This window comes from Siphateles boraxobius, unplaced genomic scaffold (genome assembly GCF_051911475.1).
Source record: "Siphateles boraxobius isolate OS27281-9 unplaced genomic scaffold, OSU_SipBor_1 16, whole genome shotgun sequence".
Lineage (NCBI taxonomy): Eukaryota > Metazoa > Chordata > Actinopteri > Cypriniformes > Leuciscidae > Siphateles > Siphateles boraxobius.
In genome coordinates this window covers 8,350,705-8,369,469 of record NW_027508766.1, presented here as the reverse complement: position 1 = coordinate 8,369,469, position 18,765 = coordinate 8,350,705, and the positions used below count along the sequence as shown (strand labels likewise).

General features: G+C 36.5%; 3 protein-coding genes across 3 annotated transcripts; 2 read left to right on the top strand and 1 right to left on the bottom strand.

Annotated features, from left to right (window-relative positions):
• Nucleotides 1–1,210: 1,210 nt before the first annotated feature.
• Nucleotides 1,211–2,282, bottom strand: LOC143738946 (C-X-C motif chemokine 11-6-like). The gene is made up of 4 exons (XM_077231013.1): nucleotides 2,185–2,282; nucleotides 1,940–2,066; nucleotides 1,744–1,830; nucleotides 1,211–1,582 (listed from the first exon to the last, which is right to left on the bottom strand). Exons 1-4 carry the CDS (start codon nucleotides 2,240–2,242, stop codon nucleotides 1,555–1,557), a joined length of 300 nt encoding a protein of 99 aa, XP_077087128.1. The 5' UTR covers nucleotides 2,243–2,282; the 3' UTR covers nucleotides 1,211–1,554.
• A 4,663-nt stretch (nucleotides 2,283–6,945) lies between these two features.
• LOC143738945 (C-X-C motif chemokine 11-6-like) lies at nucleotides 6,946–7,907 on the top strand. The gene is made up of 4 exons (XM_077231012.1): nucleotides 6,946–7,028; nucleotides 7,138–7,264; nucleotides 7,368–7,457; nucleotides 7,602–7,907. The coding sequence occupies exons 1-4, from the start codon at nucleotides 6,971–6,973 to the stop codon at nucleotides 7,693–7,695; spliced, it is 369 nt and encodes a 122-aa protein (XP_077087127.1). The 5' UTR covers nucleotides 6,946–6,970; the 3' UTR covers nucleotides 7,696–7,907.
• Nucleotides 7,908–12,757: 4,850 nt separating this feature from the next.
• Nucleotides 12,758–13,604, top strand: LOC143739174 (C-X-C motif chemokine 11-6-like). The gene is made up of 4 exons (XM_077231399.1): nucleotides 12,758–12,879; nucleotides 12,989–13,115; nucleotides 13,219–13,308; nucleotides 13,446–13,604. Exons 1-4 carry the CDS (start codon nucleotides 12,822–12,824, stop codon nucleotides 13,537–13,539), a joined length of 369 nt encoding a protein of 122 aa, XP_077087514.1. The 5' UTR covers nucleotides 12,758–12,821; the 3' UTR covers nucleotides 13,540–13,604.
• The last annotated feature ends 5,161 nt before the right edge of the window (nucleotides 13,605–18,765 follow it).

The window sequence follows — 18,765 nt, the reverse complement described above, 5'->3', positions numbered from 1 at the left end:
CACTCAATGTGTTCCCCGAGCTCTCTGCCGGTCTCTCTCCCACCGTCTGCAGCTTGTCACGCGACAACACACACAGATCTCCGCCGGTCTCTCTCCCACATACTGTTTCCACTTGGCTTTTATTGTCTCTCCACACCAATCACTGAAACAAGACACAGGTGTACGTTATTTGCACTTGACCCACTTACGCCGCACCTGTCTCCCAATCCTCTCTCCTGTCACAGGCCCCGCTAGACCACGCCCCCCTTGCCACACTATATTCCTCTGTTGAAATTGTGGAGTGTATTGACTCTTCAGAAAACAGAAAATCAGATTTTGACATTCACACACGTGTTGTCTTAAAATTGACAATTGAAGTTGACTATTTCTTTTTTTAATAATGATTTATCCCTGCACATCAATATTTTTTTTAAATTCATGTGCACTCATAATCTTTAATCAAATTAACTTCCCTTCCTCTTACAGCGAAATCTCTTCTCTTCTCTGGTGATGCACGAGGACGGGATCAACCTGTCTCATGAGGTCAAAGCAATAGCAAACCAAAACCATCCAACCAATTCCTCATGGACAAAAACAATGCACAACCTTTTTTTTTTTCTTTGTTCAAGAAGCTGTCTCACTTGTATATACGTTACTTTCTGCTTGCTAGTCTGACGTCACGTCACCATGGTCCAAACACTCTATCAGATGCCAAAAGCAAACAGTAAATGGTACTAATATTCACTCATACTGTGATGTAATACTACCGAAAGATCAGGATCCTAATGTTTATTTCCATACTGAAATCTCATATGGCCAGATAGATATTCATCTTTTATGATTTGTTAAAATATTGGTACCTGGGACACCATGAGCCCGGAGACTATAGTTGTACACTATGAGTTTTTAAAAGCTTATAGCCTACTTTAAACTTTTGTTACTTATGATCATTTTCGTCTTGCATATTCTATAAATACGGACAGTAATGACAGAGGCTTCCACTCAGGAGGCTTCTTGGCCCACCCAGGTTCATCGTACCCTAATGGGGCAGTATAATCTCCTTTATATCTCCAAATTTGTGCTTTAAAACTAAATTAGCGAATGCTTTTATGCCTTGATAATATATTGGAAAATGCATCATTGTCCTGTATGCCAAATGTGCTAAATAATTTTACCCTATATTGACCTGCACAGTGTGTTAATCAGTTTTTGAATTAACAGAGCCCAATCATTTAAGGATTTGTATAATTTATTTGGCAACAGTGAAAACAGAGGGAAAATAAGATAATTAAACAAGTGGATTGTATGACAGCACTGCACAAAAGATGAACATAAACATAACATGAACATAAAAAAATAATAACTTGGATAAGAATTAAAACATTTTAGTAAATTACTACACAGTCAGTTGCATAAATTAACAAGCAAATATTTACACTACTTTATACTTCACAATGTTTATACAGATGTTCTCTATGTTCTCAAATGCAATAACTGTCAACTAGAGGTTATACAGCATTTCACGGGTATCATCAGGATGTTCTTCAGTGGCATAAAACAGCAGCTAATCCAGATTCAAAAGAGCGTCTCTGACCGCTGGGCCCTGAAAAGATCAGAAACAGTTTGTCATATATTATTTTAGAAATGTTTATATTCATTTTTATATAATTTATTAATTTAATTAGTAGCAATATGTAGCAATAGTAGCAATATTGTGCTATTTTTAGTTGAACACAGCAAAACTACAAATAAATTTACACTTACATCTTTTCAAGAACCCTCCTGATTAAATTCTGGGTGAATTTAGAATCTGGATTTAAGCATTTCCGCTCTGCACTCTTCAAAGTGACACTGGAAATTAAAAAAGGAAAGATGAGCTGAATGCGTTCAAGAATGTTAAGATAGCAGTATGATCATTAATGTGTAAATATCCATGTAAAATCAATGTTTTTGTTCTTACATAATCTCTTGTTTTCCACAAGACGGACTTGGAGGCATGATTTCAAACTTCTCAATGTTCTTCCTTAAAACCACATCCACTCCTTTGTTAGCACAGAAGCACCTGCCTTTGTGAATCTTGTTCTGCCCTGGAAGAGAGTTTTTTTTTAGGATGTTTAAGCTGCAGAACATAATAACAAACTAATATTTAGAAGAGATACTCTTGCAGCATCAATAGTACATTCGGTCTTAATAAGCAACACTCACCGTGTACTTCTGGAGCAAGCAGACCGACCAGAAAAACAATAGCTGCAGCAGTCTTCATTGTGTTTAAGGTTTTGATGATTGTCTAAGGCTCTTATTACTGAAGACGATTAGCTGCTTATATAGCCAGTAGAGGATCAGGGGTTTATAGCACGGGCACAGTTCCCAGTTTCACTTTCACAAGCACAGCAGTTTCGATTTCCCATTTCTTTGAAATGCCTTTGCTCAAAGCTTTGGATATGTGCTGGTCTCTTGTCATTTAGGGTCATGATTGTTCTTGCTAACAAGGAAAAGTTTGTTTTACTACAATTTTGATAGCTGATGTGAATTCTTTCAGCCAAACATACACTTAGAGACCAAATGTAATACATTCCTGCACAAGCACTAAACCACCCTTAATACATTCATCTATAATGTAATTTGTACAAACAAATGTAAACATTCAAATTTGCCTAAAAATGTGTTCAAAACCATTTGCACAAATTATTAAAATGTTTGAAATAATGATAATAAACTATTAAAATTTTGGATCATCAAATGAACAATACAGTGATGATGAAAATTAGTGACATCACAGCAAACTAGGAAATGAACTAAACTTCTGTTTTCAGAGTAACAGAATCAATCATCAGTTTTCACTTCCCCTGCATCTGAAATAGATTCTTAATGAGAAGCTCACATTTAATGAAAAACAATTAAAGGCCTTCTGAAGAGAAGTGATATATAGAGTAAGAAAAATATCCATATTTAAAACTAACGTAATGATGAACGCGGTTGCCCAGCCCTGTTTGATATGCGAGAGGCGTCAAAGCTTACGCTACTTCATACGTCATACATCGTCAAGTATTACTCTTTTGGTTTAAGTCGACAAGTACGGCCGTCTGCCGGAAGCTAGTTATTTTAATCGATAAAGTTTTAAATATGGGCATTTTTCTAACACAAATGCATCACTTCACCTCAGAGGGCCTTTATTAAACCCCTAGAGCCATTTTGAGCACTTTTATCATGGATGGATAGTGGATACGCTCTGATAGACTTCCAAAATCATTTAACTATTTACTCCCATTATGAGGATCGGAAGAGCCAGGACATTTTTAATATAACTCCGATTGTATTCGTCTGAATGAAGAATGTCATATACACTTAGAATGGATTCAGGGTGAGTAAATCATGGGCTAATTTTCATTTTTGGATGAACTATCCCTTTAAGGACTACTCACCCATATACTATATACACACTCTAAAAAAAATATGGCCCTTTTTATGTTCTTTACACATATAGTAACAGTTCTATTTAGTACAGTATCATTCTGAAGAACCCTTTATATGCTGAAATGGTTCTTTGTGTTAGAGTTTAGGGTTCTTTATTCTCGCCTTTATGTTTTTCAAATCTGTAACTGTCAAAGCCTCCTTATGACTGATTTTCTGAAGCTCAGTTATACAACTACAGTTACTACACAGGCTGTCAACATACTCTCAACAGGTAAATGATTTCTTTCTTAAAATGTCTATAAATTATAACTTTAAAAATTGTAACAATCATGTCTTTTTCTCTTTTAGTTTAACAGAACATGTAGTGTGAGCAGCTCTGTTCAGTTAAATGTACTTATCTTCTCTTCTCCACAAAGTAAGTAACAGATGATTTATGCCTAAACATACCCAGTCCCAAAAAAAACATTAAAGTTATACCATGACTTTATATCACTTTTTCCTTTTAACATGGTAAAGGGCTCATTCTGTAAATTTTTGCTAATCTTGGCCTTCATGAACATAATTGTTTTTACATAATAAATGGAAGAGAAACAATGTAAATCTAAACTCAATTTTGTATTTCAGATGCTGTCATAACCTCATTATCTGCAGAGAGAAACTGCCACTCAGAATACACACACAATAAAGGACGTAAAGACATCATAGGGGATTGTAAAGATATTTCACTGGAACTTGGTCTTCATTACATCTACACTACATTGTGTTCAATGTCAATTCTTATTTATTAATGTATTCAGCTAACAACTATTATTAGAGCACTGTCATTTTGCTACAATCTGCCATGTCAATAAAAAATAAAGAACATGAACAACACTGAAAAAAATTAATTTTGTAAAATTTAATCAATTTTTTATTTGCCAAGTTTTTGCACGCATATTTTTTAAAGCTGCAGTCTAATCCAGCTTTTTTGGGTTAAAAATTATCCAAAATAAATTTTTGAGCAACTACATAACCGGCTAGTGTTCAAAACGATCTGCTTGCCGTAGCTCGGTTAAAACGGTAAGCTTGTAATAATGTTTACCAGTGGTACTGGTGGATTTCCGCGGGAAATTTGAGCATGTCTTTGCGTCATTACGTCACATCTGTAGTACACATAAAGAAGATGTCTCGGCTAGGCTATATTGAGTGTGAGGATGTTGAAGGTGGAGATTTATAGCCTTTTCTCACAGCACTTGATATGATTAAACTTATCAATTTGATGGCGGATCCAGAAAGGTTCAAACAACAATCACCAGTGACAACTGGAGATTCACCCGTTGTAAAATGCAAAAGACTTCAGACTTCAGAGTGGCTACAGAAAAAAAGAGACAGCAACCTGGCTCAAAACAAGGATAAATATCTGAAGGGCACTAAATGTAGTCACGCAATGCTGATGTTGTTAACATTAACAATTTGAGAACAAAGTATAATTTGCACGGTTTGACGTGATATGATAAGCAATCGTTAATCAGTGCGATTTACTGCAATGTTTTTTTCCCCTTAGTTGGTCAGAACAAAAGTGGATGTTATTTGTTCAGATGACATTTTCCGGTGAAAATTCTTATGTTGGTCATACTTTCAAAAAGTAGAATCTGTGATTCTGAATGACAGTGTCCACACCGGCGCGGTGACGACCGCCGCACAGTCTCCTCAAAACATTGGATTCATCCGCGCTGTGCCGTGCCGAGGCACAACCCACGTAAAGTTGATAATTCTGCGAATAACTGCAATTGCAGATTTCGAACAGAGATGGCGACAAAGAGGAAAAACTACGGACTGCAGCTTGAAAGTAATTTTCACACGTATATTTTTAAAGTAAATTTCACATATGGAATTAAGTAAACTCTACTTAACTAAGTTAAGTGAAAGCAACAAAGAAAATAAGTAATTTAACTTGTCTTGTAAAAGGTTGAGTAATATCTATTAAGTTGAAGTTTCCTTTGCAATACATTTCACTTATACAATTCATTTGTGTGTTTAAATGTGTCATTTTGAGTAGAAAATGAACCCCAAATGTGACAAAATGGCAAGTTACTAATCCTAAGAAACAAAAACAGTGAAAAATCAAGCACATTAACTATTCAAGGCCCAGTGCATGATGTGAACAACAGTCTCTGAAAAGTTGAGTAATTTTACTTAATTTTATAACGTTGATATTTACGCTTTCATTTTTACACACTTGAATTGAGTACTTATATAGAATTTACTTAGTTTTTTTTATTCTTGCCTGAACTAACTTTTTCATGTTAATTACATTGTTTTTTTCTGTCGTATTTACTTTACCACAAAATAATTTTTAGCAGTGAAAAACATGCTGTTTTTTAAAAATGTAAAACCCAAATTGAGGCAACAAGATATAAGACCAGGCAGATAGAGGGCTAAAAATACCCAATATATTAATAAATAATTCATAAAAAATTATATGAATAATATTTATATGAATAATATGAAGATAATATACTAATAGTAATGAAAATAAATATTGTTGAAATGGTTATTTATAACACCATTAAGGTTCTATATAGCACTTTCAAAGCATGGTTCTTTATGGAACCTTATAAAAGGGTTCTATTTAGCACCAAAAAGGGTTCTGATATTGTTACAAGCCGAAGAACCCTAATTTGGTACTGTTTAGAACCATTTTTCTTAAAAGTGTATCGAGCATCTGAAATATAAAGAGCTCTATTCAGTTAAAGGGATAGTTCACCCAAAACTGAAAATTAGCCCATGATTTACATGTTTTACTAGTTATTTTACTTTTTAAATATGGATATTTTTCTTACACAAACGCATCGCGTTGCTTCAAAAGGCCTTTATTAACCCCCCGGAGGTGTGTGGAGTTCGTTTATGATTAGGGTGACCAGATGAGATTGGCTGAAATTTGGGACGGTGTTCAGGTTTTTTAATACTCAGATTGTATTCATCTGAAATAAGAATGTCATATACACCTATGACTTGAGGGTGAGTAATGGGCTAATTTTCATTTTTGGGTGAACTATCCCTTTAAGTCTGCCATATTACCTGGCAGCAACTTACTTACCTGCATTCCTGTTTTCTGTCCCTCTGTAATGACAGTTTTGATTCATTAAAAGTTATATTTCAAGATATTGTGTTGATAGTTTGGTGTATTTTCTATCTTTCACTGTATTGATATACCTTAATTTGTGCACTAAATATACAAGAGATTGTGATGTGCTTAAAAACAGCTAATAAAAGCCATCAAAATCAATCAGTTATCATGTTTGACATACCCGAACTTTCAGTGTTTTGGTATAACGTCTAATATTACTCCAACCAAAACATAATTAACATGAATATTTCAGTCTACTTATGCAATATTTATCACAGCTTCTGGTGATTTAGGAGCCACTTCTGAGAAATCACAACTGAAAAGGAGAGGAAGCTGGAGTAGTGGGGGAAAAAACGAGAACAAAAACTGAGTGGAAACCCCTGGTCCTAGAGTATTTAAATGAGCTCTGAAGGCCTTCGGTCATAATCTCACTGACCCAGACAAGCACAGTTCACCGAGAACAAGACAATGAAGACTTTTGCAGCTTTTGTTGTTCTTGCCTGCCTGATTGCTGTAGTAGTGAAAGGTGAGTTTGATCTCTGAGAGTTATAGATCAAAATCTTTTAGCATATCTTGTATCTTTGATTATGGTGATGGTCTGCTGCTAATAGACTATAATTTAAATTCTTTTCCAGGGCAGGACAGGTCTTCAAAGGGCAGGTGCTTTTGTGCAGATAAAGGTGCAAACATGGTTTTAGTGAAGAACATCGAGAAGGTTGAAATCATCCCTCCAAGTCCATCTTGTCGCAAACATGAGATTATGTAAGCATAGCCTAAATTTGTATGCATTCTTTTATTTAAATGTTCATCAACGGTACAAACTATCCTGCATAAGATTGAGCTCATTGCTTTTGTCGTTTCACAGTGTCACTCTGAAGAATGGTGCAGGACAGAAATGCATGAATCCTGAGTCAAAATTCACTAAAAATGTCATAATAAAGGCTCTTGAAAAGAGGTGAGAATATCTGCTTTAAGTTTATTTACGTATCATTTACATATTCAATACAAAGACAAATTCATCTGGCAGAGGGAGACACATAGCAGTTAACTAAATTAATTAATACAATTATATTAAATTAACTTTTTTCTGATTTTGCAGGAACCAGCAGTCTGTGCCACACAGTACATCTGTCACTGTGCCACTGAAGAACATCCTGACATCAACACCATCAGCACCAACATCCTTCAAATGACTCCATAGCCTTCATATGTATTCATACACTGTCTAAATAAGTTGGTATTCAATTTAGAAAAAAAAACGTAAAATATTTAGTAATGCCTAAGCTGATTAAATTATTTTGATGTGAGCACTGCATTGTAAAAAGCCTTAATGTTTTATTTTATTTTTTCACAAACATATTTTCATAAGACCACTGAACAATGTGTCATATGTACAGTCTTTTTTAATTTGATGTATGATTTTAATCACATTATCCTCAAAGAAGTGTTAAATAAAGCTTTCTATCTATGAATTACATCTTCTGACTATTTTCAGAGTAGTTATTGCATTCTGAGATTCTGAATAAAAATGCATATGATGCTATTTATGATAAGTAATAGTTCCACAAGAATCACTAAAACATTACAAAATTCAATAAAACTTTCAAGATTACATGTCACGAATGCTCCGTGACAAGAACGTTGAGGATCCAAATGCAGTATTTATTGAACAGGGTAATCCAAAGACATAATCCAAAGTACAGGCAAGGTCAAACACAGGCAGGCAGTCCATACACACACAACAAGGCAGGGAACACAGGCAAAAGAGTAATGCACGGAACAGGCAAGAAATCCAAAACCAAGAGATATGAAACCAGGGAGAATGCTCAGAATTGCACTGTAACATGCAGATAAAGAATGAGAAAGCCATGCTTATATGGGATGAGCTAAACAAGATAATGAGACACAGGTGAATGTGATAATGGATGAGGAGTCGGGCAGTGAGTTATGGGAGATGTGGTTTGTGAGGGAATGACAATAGTCTGGTGTGGAGTGCCATCTTGCTCTCAAGGGCACTCCAGCTGGTGACCGTCACATTACTATTGAAAACATTGTTTCACAAATACATTTGACGTGAATAGTTAAGGCTAAATTGATACATTTAATGTTCTTGTCTCAGTTATAAGCGGCTGTTTATGACTGATCAGGGCTGTGTTTCCCAAAAGCATTGTGAGCCTAGTTGATCGTAGAACAATTGCCTCCAATGGTCTCAACGATCAATTTAGGCTTACGATGCTTTTGGTAGAAAGACTTTTGTTAGTGCAATCTAATGTAGATTTAGTCATATTAAACAAAAGTTTGACATGAATAAATTAATTTAGATAATTTAACAGGGTTTACAAGGTTTTTGTATAATTTTATAATGTAGGGTTTACAAGACCACATACACATATGTAAAGTGATATATATATATATATATATATATATATATATATATATATATATATATATATATATATATATCACACATACTGTATACACATACTGTATATATACCAAATCTCAACTGCCTCATTTTTTTCTTTATATGAAGTTGGACATAAGCATGCCCAATTTTATTTTAATACATACAGTATACATGTGTTTTCTCAACTGCTTGATAGCTTGTAAAATTGCAAAAAAAACTAACCTTTATTTCCGACTCGCTCTAATCTGCTAATTGTGACTATAAGTCATGAAGGTATTAAGATATTATAAACATTAACATCATGATTTTCTGTAAAGCTGATTTGAAACAATGTAAGAAGCATTATAAATGCTATTTTTATTTGGCAATCACAAATAATTTTGACTTGACTTGATAAATCAACTGAAAAAGCCACATTCCCATTTTACTCAGAATTAAAACCAAATCTACACATAAAGCTACTTCCAACAGTGATCAAAGGAAGCTGTAAAAGCTCCTCTCATAAACATGGGAACTTCCACTCTGGCTGTTGTTAGCTGCTTTTTGCAAATCCTCATTACTAATGGAAAAAAAATTAGCAATTAGTCTCTCTTGAAAAAGGTATAAAGATGGTGGTCACTCGTTATCCGCTCTATCCTGCAAACAGATCATCATTAGTTCTTTGATAGCTTATTTCTGACGACAGTTCATATTTCATCATACAGAATGTGATGAAAAAGAGTGAACAGTCAGTACTGTACAAATAAACAACAAAGTATGTGTTCATTGTTATTTTTCAGTGTATCATTACAGCGGGCATTGAGGACCCATACCAGCATTGCTATATATTGTTATAATATTTCTATATATTACTAAAATAAAATTATACCAGTCTTACACCAGTTTTCCCCACATTGATGTAATTTGTGCATGTTAGCCTTTCCAAATTTTAATAAATCACTGTTTTCATCGGTACAGAGACTTTTCAAATAGAACATGCAATGTAAAGTAAAGGGGTAATGAGACCGTGAACAACTTCTATTGAAAAAGAAGTGGTTGGTCTGTGTGGTCTGTGGTTTACATCACATTTAGCTATTGGCATGAAGCCACAAGCAATACTTAAACCAACAGCACACTGTAGTTCAATAAACAATGAGTTATTATTGAGTGACGTACATTTTTGACACAATATTGTCAGTTCCTTTTGTCCATTATTCCTCAGCTAAGAAAAATAGTCCGAAATGAAGCCACACGGAATTAAATGTGACACGTCTCAGAGCGGCATTTTCCTAGTGAATGAGTTGAACAGTTGTTGAATAATTGACAGGCAAATCAAATAACATTATCCCAATCAAAGAGACACCGCTGAATTACATAATAATTCTATGATAAAAATGCCTATATTTTTTAATGGCCTAAAGGGGTGTCAAAATAATTCGAATTCAGACTGAATGATTCTGCTCAAAGAAGAATAACGAAGATGTTTGTGTACAATTTATAAAAGATGAATATCTGTCTGGCTATCTGAGATTTTTGTATGGAGAAAAACATTAAGGTTATGATCTTTCATTACATCACATCATGAGTGAATATTAGCACCATGTATTGTTTGCTTTTGGTATCTGGTAGTGTTTGGGCTATGGAAATGGACTGGTGACATGTGACGTCAGACTTAACAAGCAGATTGTTACATATATCCAAGTGAAACGGCTTCTTGAACAAAGAAAAAGGTGATTCAGGACTTGATTTTGACCATTAAAAATTGGCTGTATGGTTGTGGTTTGCTATTGCTGTGATCTCATGTGAGTGACAGGTTGATCCCGGCCTCGCACCAGTAAACACATCATCAGAGAAGAGAAGAGATGTCGCTGCAAGAGGGAGGGAAGTTATTTTGATTAAAGATTACGAGTTCATTCATTTTAAAAGAAAATTACGAAACGCACGGATAAATCATAAATAAAACACAAACTTTGGTTGACAATTAAATTGATTGTGTGAGAGTCTTGTCAAATTCTAATTGTTTTCTGAACAGACAATACTATCCACAATTCCAACAGTAAAATAGGAATACAAGTGTTAATCTATTGAGTTTGAGGAGAACTAACTCCACAACAACACAAAATATTGACCACATCTGGTTACTTAAAATCTTGGTCTGGTTAATAGAAACTGCATACAGTTTATTGAATGTATTTATGGTGCAAACAGTAACTCGTATAATGAAAAAAATGTCTCTATGCATAAACACTCTATTTTCACAAAGATAAGTAAGTGGCATTTCCAGATTTCAGAAGACTTTCAGTTTCTCCTTCATTTTCATCAGCATGATTGTGACATTTATCAGCATGACTTCAACACAATGTCTAAAGAAAAAGGTAGTGAAAACACTTGATGATGTTCCAGTGAAATGAGAAATGTTGTGTAATGCCCTGATTTTGTTTATGTCTCAAACTGTTGGGTATTTCTACATTTTAACTCTGATTAATCACTAATCAAAAATCTGAAGGAAAAAAAAATTATTTGCTATATATTTTTTAACTGTATATGGCATAAGCCAGACATTTTTATACTTAAATGCTGAAGGTTTGGTTTATGTACAGTTATCCTGAAGCATATCTGGCTCACCAAGCATGTGTCATTTGAATAACCCAGGAGTGCATAGAATAACCTATACTGGACACTTTTATCAAACATTACCATGTGTTGCACCTGGACTGATGTCATCAGTGATGTTTCCTGGGGTCATCATTGGGTGTTTCGGATCTTTCTACAGTCAGACACTGTCACCGAAGTGACCCAGCTGCCTCCTTGGCCGACTCAATGCCCCTTTGTCTACTGGCCCCATTGCTCACAGAATGTTACAGGCCCTGCAGAGAGACTGGGCTGCAAACCCTCTGTATCCCATCAATAGGCTCAGAGCCTCGCAATAGGTTACGAATCAGCACTCTTGTACCAGACAAACAACACATTTATCATCAATATTTATGCTAGCATCATCAACTTTTCACCATCATGTCTGACAAATATTGTTTACAGTGAGGACTTTTCAAAAAGAGGTTGTGAAAATGTTTGACCATCTTCCACAGAAAATGCGTTTTGTCCCACATCCTATTTTGTGGTTACTTAATGCCTTTGTAAAATATATCCAACATCCACAAGCACACCAGCAAAACCAGTGGGTGTTAACCACACTTTTTGATTAATTTATTTATTGCACTTTCATCACTACGAGGGTAATATTTGTTCATTTTAGAAAGCTAGGAGTATTAGCAACCAGATCACCAGGATTCAGTCAGATTTATAGAAAATGTTGGTTACTTCTTGCCTACCACTGTGTGTTTTACCTTTATTCTTTCAAACAATGGGCCATTAGTCTGCTCCATTATAGTGTTTTGCTTCATTAAAAGTTACTGTATATTGCAAAAGATTGTGTTGATAAGTAGGTTTATTGTGCATTTTCTATCTTTCTCTGTATTGCTACCTTAATTTGTGCACACAATATAAGAGATTGTGATGTGCTTAAAAACAACCATTAAAAGCCATCAAAATCAGTCAATGTTTGACATGCCTTAACTTTCATTTTTTCGGCCTAATGTCTAATAGTACTCTCCCACCATTATAAAAATAACATCAACATTAATTAAAATCAATATTTCAGTCTAAATTAAGCAATATTTACTTCCTCATTCATGGAAAGCTCAGAGCGCCCCCAAATCAAAGCTTTCTTTTTTTTCCAAGATGGTTCAGGAGGTGTTTCCGAGAAAATACAATAAAAAGAGAAAGGCTGGAGGAAGCTGGATAGTGGAAAAAAAAAAAAAACGAGAACAAAAACTAAGGGGAAACCCCTGGTCCTAGAGTATTTAAATGAGCTCTGAAGGCCTTCGGTCATAATCTCACTGACCCAGACAAGCACAGTTCACCGAGAACAAGACAATGAAGACTTTTGCAGCTTTTGTTCTTCTTGCCTGCCTGATTGCTGTAGGAGTGAAAGGTGAGTTTGATCTCTGAGAGTTATAGATCAAAATCTTTTAGCATATCTTGTATCTTTGATTATGGTGATGGTCTGCTGCTAATAGACTATAATTTAAATTCTTTTCCAGGGCAGGACAGGTCTTCAAAGGGCAGGTGCTTTTGTGCAGATAAAGGTGCAAACATGGTTTTAGTGAAGAACATCGAGAAGGTTGAAATCATCCCTCCAAGTCCATCTTGTCGCAAACATGAGATTATGTAAGCATAGCCTAAATTTGTATGCATTCTTTTATTTAAATGTTCATCAACTGTACAAACTATCCTGCATAAGATTGAGCTCATTGCTTTTGTCGTTTCACAGTGTCACTCTGAAGAATGGTGCAGGACAGAAATGCATGAATCCTGAGTCAAAATTCACTAAAAATGTCATAATAAAGGCTCTTGAAAAGAGGTGAGAATATCTGTTTATTTACTTATCATTTACATATTCAATACAAAGACAAACTCATCTGGCAGAGGGAGACACATAGCAGTTAACTAAATTAATTAATACAATTATATTAAATTAACTTTTTTCTAATTTTGCAGGAACCAGCAGTCTGTGCCACACAGTACATCTGTCACTGTGCCACTGAAGAACATCCTGACATCAACACCATCAGCACCAACATCCTTCAAATGACTCCATAGCCTTCATATGTATTCATACACTGTCTAAATAAGTTTGTATTCAATTTAGAAAAAAACGTAAAATATTTAGTAATGCCTAAGCTGATTAAATTATTTTGATGTGAGCACTGCATTGTAAAAAGCCTTAATGTTTTATTTTATTTTTTCACAAACATATTTTCATAAGACCACTGAACAATGTGTCATATGTACAGTCTTTTTTAAATTTGATGTATAATTTTATTTTCATTGTCCTCAAAGAAGTGTTAAATAAAGCTTTCTGTCTATGAATTACATCTTCTGACTATTTTCAGAGTAGTTATTACATTCTGAGATTCTGAATAAAAATGCATATGATGCTACATTTATGATAAGCAATAGTTCCACAGGAATCACTAAAACATCACAAAACTCAATAAAGCTTTCAAGATTATTTCTATTGAAAACATTGTTTCACAAATACATTTTAAGTGACTAGTTTAGACTAAATTGACATGACTTAATAATGTTCCTGTCTCAGTTATAAGCTGCTTATGATTGACCTAGCTGGTAGAAAGCTTTTTACATTTACAAATGAAAACAATAAAAGCAATCAAATCAGCAAGAAAGTAACAGTATGTAGCTAAGTGCTGTGACAAGACCCAGTTAGTCTACCAAAGTGCACATTTTTTAAATAATGTTTTATTAACAAAGTTCGGGAAGAGCCCATTCAGATAATTAAACCTAACTAAACACATGCGGCACATTCAGATAATCAAAGCTAAATAAACACAATTTATTTGTGTTAAACATTAATTTACCTGTGTTTATTTAGTCAATTGTGTCACTTAAGTGGAGCACATTCAGCAAATAAATTGTTAACCTTTACTGTCGCAGCAGTCCATTCTGCTCCCACAGGAGTCCAGTTTCTCTTGCTATCCTTGCCTTCAGTTCCGCAGCAGTGATGTCCCCTCACGCTCCTGCAGGAGCTCAGTTTCTCTGGCTAGTTTTTTCTCCACTGCTGCAGCAGTGTTGTGACCTTCGCTCCCACAGGAGCTCAGTTTCTGTCTAACCTTGCCTTCACTGCCGCAAACGTTTATTTGGAAAATTCTCTGCTTCAATGTCACCTTGGCTCACGCAAAGGCTCTTTTTCTCCACTGCCGCAGCAGTGATGTCTCCTCTCCAGTACCTCACTATTCAGAATTAATATACCCGTAACTCACCCGTTAAAACCCCTACTCGACGCATCGCTTGTTTCCCCCAGAACCATCCAATCCAATGTGACAGCATGGAGATGTTTCAAAAGATTCCACTTTGCATACAACATGCAGTTCCCTGATTTTCTCTCCTTTCAAATCACCTCATTCATCTCCCATCTCAACAGCGTTAAGGGCCTCCAAGTCTATGTTTATGCAAAGTCTATGCATCTTTGTTTCCTCTTTCTCTGTCCAGCGAGCATTGGTCTCCCAGTGAGAATTCTCCTGGCCGGACTTCAAAAATGTGTCTATCCGTAGTTGGCTGGTAAGGCTTACCGCCCCGATGCCGTTAGCTGCTCCCGTCGGAGGCTATATGGGCCCTCTCGGTCGGCCGTCTTTGATCTCACTGCTCCCAGCCCATCGGTCGGCAAAGCTCACCTGTCTGATGCCGTGAGCTGCTCCCGTCAAGAAGCGGCGTAAACCCTACCGATTGGGCATTTCCAAATCTTGCTGCGCCTCATTCATCAGCCAGTAGGGCCCGTCCGCCTGGTGCTGTGAGCTGCTCCCGTCAGAGGCAACATGGGCCCTCCCGGTCAGATGGCTTAAATCACACTGCTCCTCATTCTTCGGCCGGTAGGGCTTGACCGTCAGACACTGTGAGCTGTTCCAGCCAAGAAACTCCGCGAGCCCTACTGACTGGTTGTTCCAAATTACGGCTGCTCCCTGCTCGTGGGCTAGCAGGGCCCGGAGCTGTGAGCTGCTCCTGTCTAAGGTAACATGGGCCCTCCTGGTCAAGCAACCAGGCTTATTTTCAAAACGCCAGCTGGCCAAATCTCTGTGTTTTGAGGGGTCTTTAGTCTCTTGGCTGTCCATTGCTCTCTTCGCTTTCAGGTGAGTACTCTGGGTTCGGGCAAAAATTCTGAGCTCTGAGCCCTCCTCCCGGACAGCACGCCAAATACGCATAATCTTTACTCTGCTTTAATTTGATGTAAGTGTGAACTCGTGAAATAAATAGAGAAATAGATTTTAATAGAATAGAATAGTATGTGTTAGTATTGATGGCTCAAGTGTTGACGAAAATGATGCGTCTTCAGGAGTTTCTTGAAAATGATTAAAACTTGGCAGCTCGGGTTGAGATAGGCAGGTCATTCCACCAGCTTGGAACAGTCCAGGTGAATGTCCGTGAAAGTGATTTTGTGCCTTTCTGGGATGGCACCACAAGGCGCCATAAACTAGCAAGCAATGCAAGCTTCCGGAGGGCACATAAGTTTGAAGTAGTGAGTTTAGGTATAGGGGTGCAAAGCAAAGGTATAGGTTGCTCTAGGCAAACATCAGTGTCTTGAATTTGATTCAAGCAGCAATTGGCAAGCAGTGCCAATTGATGCAGAGAGGTGTGACGTGCACGCTCTTCGGCTGGTTAAAGACCACTCTTACTGTAGCATTCTGGATCAGTTGCAGGGGTTTGACAGTGCATACTGGAAGGCCTGCCATGAGAGCATTACAATAGTCCAGTCTGAATAGAACAAGACGAGGACAACCCAGCTAACAAAAATATGTTCTTAGAATGTTTTGCTAACATTCCCATTAGGTTATGAAAACGTTATTTCTGAATTTTTTTTAAACATTGAAAACATCCTGTTTTTTTTTATGTATTAAGAGGGTTTTTTTTCTTGGTTAATGTGAACGTTACAGGAACATTCCATTCTATAATTTTGGAAATGTTATGAAAACGTTATTTCTGAACGTTTTTCTTGACGTTCACATCACCCTGAACAGAAAGCCCATCCATTACCTGGCTCACACACAGACACTTGAGTATCGCTAATTTAGCTTTGCTGCAATGTTTGAACTGTGGTGGAAACTGTTGCACCTGGAGGAAATGAAAAAGAACTTGCTAACTCCTGGCTCAGCCTGGAATCAAACCAGAGACCTTCTTGCTGTGAGGTGATAGTACTACCCACTGAGCCACTGTGCTGCCCTGTTTCCATTGATCGATTATTGTTCAGTTCTAAATCCCACGGCAGTTGGTAATGCACTGGATCAGACCGAAGATCTGGTGGACTGACTAATGAGACAGGTGGAGGAGTAAGTCAAAGATTTTGTTTGGGGCAATTTGTTGCTTCTGACGATGATATGAGGTTCTATACTAGGTACGTTTTAAAATGTCTGTGTTTGTGTATATATGTACGTATGTGTGTTTGTCTATATAAACATGTCTTGCATCTCATTTAGATTCATGACTTACAGGCATTTAAAGACTTTTCTGGAAACTCAATGAACCTGCATCCCACAACATGATTAGTGTGACCAGAACAAGAGCAACTACATTGAGGAGTGAAGCTGGAACAAGAGGCAGTGCATGGGTAAATAAATAAAGAAAAACAAAACTTAATTTTACATTTTCAGTGAAAGCCTAGCCTACACATTATATGTACATAATTGCAAACCTTGTTATTTTTATAGGGTCAGTCCCTGCACCCCATTGATGAGTTCTTCCTCTTCATGATCCACCTCTCAGTTGGCCAAACACGGCGTGATCTGGCCCACAGATTCAAAATTCATCAGTCTACAGTTAGCTGAATTATTACAACCTGGGGGAATTTTTTGTTAACCGTTCTTGGCTCCGTCCGCATGTCTATGGAGGAAGTCAAGCCTAATCTACCCAATGAGTTCTAGGACTACCCAGACATACAATTGGTGATCAACTGCAAGGAACTGCATTGCCAAACTCCATCCTCTTTCCTGCTTCAAAGTGAAGTCCCACTTGCACCTCCGTGTCACCTTTGGTCACCTTTGTATCATCCCTGTATGCAGGAACTGTCATTGATAAGGAGCTTTTTAAGCCTGGGATTGTGTCTGTTGAAACCTGGAATGGCAATAATGGTCAACAAAGTTTTTCTTGTTGATGACTGTGTTTCATGCAAAGTCTACAGACCTGCTTTCCTCTCAAAAAGGAAATAGATGACGGCTGATGAGGTGAGGAAGACACAGTCCAGGAAGACAGGGTCCACGTCGAGCGTTTCATCTGCAGGGTGAAAGAACACAAACTGTTTGACCCAGTCAACCCTCTTTCCATCACAGGGAGCATGAACCAGCTGTACGCAGTTGCTTGCATCCTTGTAAATTACGAGAATGGCCCCTTAGTAAAAGCATGAGCAAAGGATTAAAGAGAAGATAACATTGGTTGGGGATTGATGAATTTGGATTTATTTTTGTTCAAATATAAATAATATAAATGTGTATAAATAACTTTTATATTTATATTTTTTGTACATTTGCACTGCAGGAATGTAAACATGTAAATATAAATAACTTTGTACATTTGCACTGCAGGGATGTAAACGTGTAAATATAAATAACTTTGTACATTTGCACTGCAGAACTGTAAATATAAATTACTTTGATACAGTGTTAAACAATATGTACAGTGATGTTGTTTAAATACAAAAAACTGTGATACAATATTAAACGATTAGTTGTCTTTTTACATCTGTAGACATCTTGGCAGGTAAAAGTAAAGAAAGAAATGGTCAGCTTTCTCTCGAATGATCTGAAACATTTAATTTTATATTTAAAAATATTATTACAACATTATTTTCCTGTTATCTCTGTGAAGCTGCTTTGAAACAATCTGTATTGTAAAAAGCACTATATAAATAAAGGTGACTTGACTTGAAACATTTTGATGTCTTTGTATATGCGCTGGATGATCATGTCATCCTGTGCATAAACGACAAAATCACACCAGTCCAATCCTGAGATCAGCATTTGTCCTTGAACTTGCCAATAGTATGCATGCTGTTGTTTCAGTTCTGGTGTGCCATTGTGAAATTTAAGGTAAGGACAGTCTAAGTACTTTTGACATTGGGACATTTTATCTCCAAAAGTCAAAAAACATGGTACTCTTTAGGGTCAAAAATAATCCCATCAGAAGAGGCACCCAGCCAAGGTGCTTCGGGGTGAATTAAGAATCCACAAGTGTGGTAGTTTACTTCTCACAGCAGACAGTATTAAACAATTGCAGCAGATTCCTTTTCAAGGCCTCTCTTCATGTCTGCTGTCTG